Consider the following 3,526-nt stretch of genomic DNA (forward strand, 5'->3'; position numbering starts at 1 on the left):
TTGAGGTTCATTATGTTCCAGCAACTGACCAACTTGCTTATTGCCTAACAAGGCCAGTCACTCACTCCCAATTCTTCTGCTTACGATCCAAACTCGATGTTGCTAAATTACCCTATGTTTGAAAGGGATATTAGGGAGATTGATGAGGTGAACAAAGTCAACAAGTCAACAGCGATAGCTCAAGCCACCTCAAGAGAAAAGTTTAGAAAATCATTTTGTTACAACTTTTTTAGAATTATATTTATTCCCTTAAATCTAATTGGCCGATGTGTAAGTTCTTATGTTCTATGTTTTATCATTTAGAATTTATTCAACCCTAGATGAAAGGGTTGCAATGTATAAATGGCAGTATGCCTGTGAAAGCATGTAGAAAAATATACAAAGAAATTCTCGCCCAAATTCAAATCTATGCACTTCTAGAAGCATGATTCTAAATTGGTGCAATGACAACCTCAAAAGCTACTAGTAATGCTCGAATAAAAGAGGGATATAAAAATGAATGAATCAAGATCTCTTTTAAATGAGAGATCCTAAAAAGGATTAAGAAATGCTAACGAGAATTCATTATTACTAATATCTATAATAACGAGATCCACCTTCTTTTTTAGTGACTCAATTAAAAAAAAATCCTAAGTTAAGTGTGTTTTATTAATTGAAAGAATCCGGATTGATTTATTAGTGTAGTGTCAGAGACATTGGATCCTTAAACATAGGGTGGTACAAAACTTAAATTAATTTCCAATCAATAATAATTCTAGTCAAGATTGTATGAGTTGACTCCAAAAGTCTTCCATTCCCAATTAATTAACACTCAGTACGTCGTATTTTCCTTCCCATCTCTGGTGTGGTACCATCGTTTGTTTACAGCCCGTGTCACGTGGCTTTTCTGCTTTTCTTTCTTCTTCTTTTTTTTTTTTTTTTTTTTTTTTGGTTGTCGACCAGGCTGGAATAAGCATTTTGATATTTGTAGGGGACGTATATAATAAAACAATATATTATCCAAAGGAAATGTGAAATGATGAATGGAATTATTATTTCTAGGAAATGGCATCATGGACACAACCGTTGACTTGATCTGAGAAACCCTTACTTTAATTTCCCATCTGAAATTACCCAAAGTTCATCAATTGAGAAAGCTTATAATAGAGATCAGGAGGGGAAGTGAAAACAGGTGTGTTTAAGTTTAACCAAGTTTGAAATATGGCGACGAGAGGATTTCTGAGTCCCAGAAGGTCCAGACCGGGGGCAACAGAGCAGGGAGGAAGTGATGAAAGAAAAAATCAATACAAAATGAACCATAGATCTTCCACTATTTCAAGTTTGAACCCATCAAAATCCCCGTCGACGGAGAATTTGCAACAAGAAGTAGCAGCCTCAAATAAGAAGGGTATTTTCAGCTCCAAATCTGCCCCTGAATCAGCCCTTAACTCAGCAACTCCCGCTCCCACTCGCCGCACAACCAAGAAGGGAAAAGGTGTGGTTGCCTCTCTCCTGCTAAATCAACCATCGCTTACATAGTACTTCCAAGTTTTTTTTTTCCCTTTCTTCTTCTTGCTATGTTCATGATCCTACCATATTTACTACCTTTCGTCAAATTTTAGTTTTTCGTCTGATTTAATTTATAAATTTTGAGGTTAGTATCTATTTAGTTCCTAAATTGTTTTAAAATTCATAGATTAATGGTAGACACGACGGTGAAAGTTTAGATCTCATTCTTCAAAAACTAATTACGCTTAGATAACGATTTCAATTTTAGTTTTCTGGTTTTTAAGTTTATGTTTGTTTTTTTTCTTAATTTTCTATTATGGTTTTTTTTTTTAGAAAAATCTATTATGATTTTGTAACACTTGAATTCAGGTTGGATATCTTAATGAACATATATATAACATCTGAATAAAAGAGATTATGAGAATATAATGAAAACTATCTTTGAGAAAGACTTGTGAAAATAAATGATTATCACTTATACCAATTAAATGCATCTTCTTTTTGGATGATTCAATCAAAGAAATACTGAAGTGTGTTTGACTTTGAAAACAATGGTAAAAAAATCGTTGTAAGAAAACAAAAATCAATTTTCAAAAATCAATTGGTTATCAAATGAGATTTGATTTATTGACACCCCATTTGGTAGGCATTTTGTTTTTTATTTGATTTTTGAAAATTATACTTATTTTCTCCCAATTTCTTATTTTCATATTTCTTACTCACAATTTGTTTATCGAGCTTCTGCCTTGCTCATCCTAAATATAACTCTTGATTTTGATAAATGCATCTCTTTTAGATCTAGATATCCCAATAATTGTAATAATAATAATAATTGAAAAAAATTTGGCCTTAACACAAAAAAACCACCAAGTGAAAATAGAATTTACCCACTAAATTTTCCAGTGTCATAGGACCTAATTTATTTATTTATTTATCATTTTGTTTTTTTAGACACAAAGTCGGTCAGTACTAAATATTGTACTTGTTTTTTTTTTTTTTTTTCTTGAAAATCTTGTGTAGTTAAGGATGATGGTGGAAAATCAATACACAAATCGGTGAGTTCAGACACAATTGACCAATATAATTCTCAAAGCAATGCTCCGACAATATTATGTAAAATATATGAGGAGATTGCATCTCATCGTCATGGAAACTCAACCATTAAATCTTACTTCAGAAACCTCAAGGCATTATGGGATGAAGCTGCTGCTCCAACCAATCCATCTTCCTCCGATCAAATTGTGGAGCAGACTGAGCTCATGGAAAGAGAGAAACTAATGCAATTTCTTTTGGGACTAAACGATTCTTATTCCTCCCTTTGCTCCCAAATCCTTCTTGTGAGGCCATCTCCGACCGTGGACCAAGCTTATTCTCTAATAGTTCGAGAAGAGAAAACTAGGAAATCGAAAACTTCCAAAAAGGTCAATTTAATGTAGTAATCAAAAGACATGTTCGCTTCTTTACAACCAAACCTTCCAACAAGGCTGATAATAAAGCTTTCATTTTTCCTTTTTCTTATTTTGAATTACATCCTTTTATGTTTCTATCATTCCAATTGAGTTACAATTCACTAATTACACTTTATTTTTTTATTTTTTTACCAAGGTTTTATATTAAGTGCGTGGCATGGGAGGAATCAAACCTCTAATTTCGAGGTTTATAATACAAGTATTGAGCTATGCTCATTTGGATTTATGTGGATTAACTTGAGGAGAAAAGAATATATTCTCCAAACTATATAAGAATATTAACTGGAATATAAATTAGGGAGATTTCCAAAAATAGAAAAATAAAGGAAATGATTTACACAGCATAACAAAATTTAAACTTCTTTATTAGAGATAGATAGAAGTCTATAAGTATCTATCCTCATTTATAAATACGGATAGAGGTCTTAATATATATTTTTTTTGTTATTTTTTAAATAATTTGACATTTTTTTTTCTATCTTTCAAAATTTTAATATAAATTATTGAATTTACAAATATATATATATATTTTGGAAAAGATTCAATACAAATAAATTACATCAAGAATT

The 3,526-nt window shown here is 31.4% G+C and overlaps 1 protein-coding gene across 2 annotated transcripts; it reads left to right on the forward strand.

Moving 5' to 3' along the window:
- Nucleotides 1–935: 935 nt before the first annotated feature.
- On the forward strand, nucleotides 936–3,018 carry LOC120082755. Of its 2 annotated transcripts, XM_039038043.1 has the most exons (3): nucleotides 936–1,474; nucleotides 2,509–2,543; nucleotides 2,666–3,018. In XM_039038043.1, exons 1-3 carry the CDS (start codon nucleotides 1,201–1,203, stop codon nucleotides 2,687–2,689), a joined length of 333 nt encoding a protein of 110 aa, XP_038893971.1. In that variant the 5' UTR covers nucleotides 936–1,200; the 3' UTR covers nucleotides 2,690–3,018. The 2 variants fall into 2 exon arrangements, with proteins under 2 accessions (XP_038893971.1, XP_038893970.1); XM_039038042.1 differs by having other exon boundaries at nucleotides 941–1,474; nucleotides 2,509–3,018.
- The last annotated feature ends 508 nt before the right edge of the window (nucleotides 3,019–3,526 follow it).

This window comes from Benincasa hispida, chromosome 8 (genome assembly GCF_009727055.1).
Source record: "Benincasa hispida cultivar B227 chromosome 8, ASM972705v1, whole genome shotgun sequence".
NCBI classification, from domain to species: domain Eukaryota; kingdom Viridiplantae; phylum Streptophyta; class Magnoliopsida; order Cucurbitales; family Cucurbitaceae; genus Benincasa; species Benincasa hispida.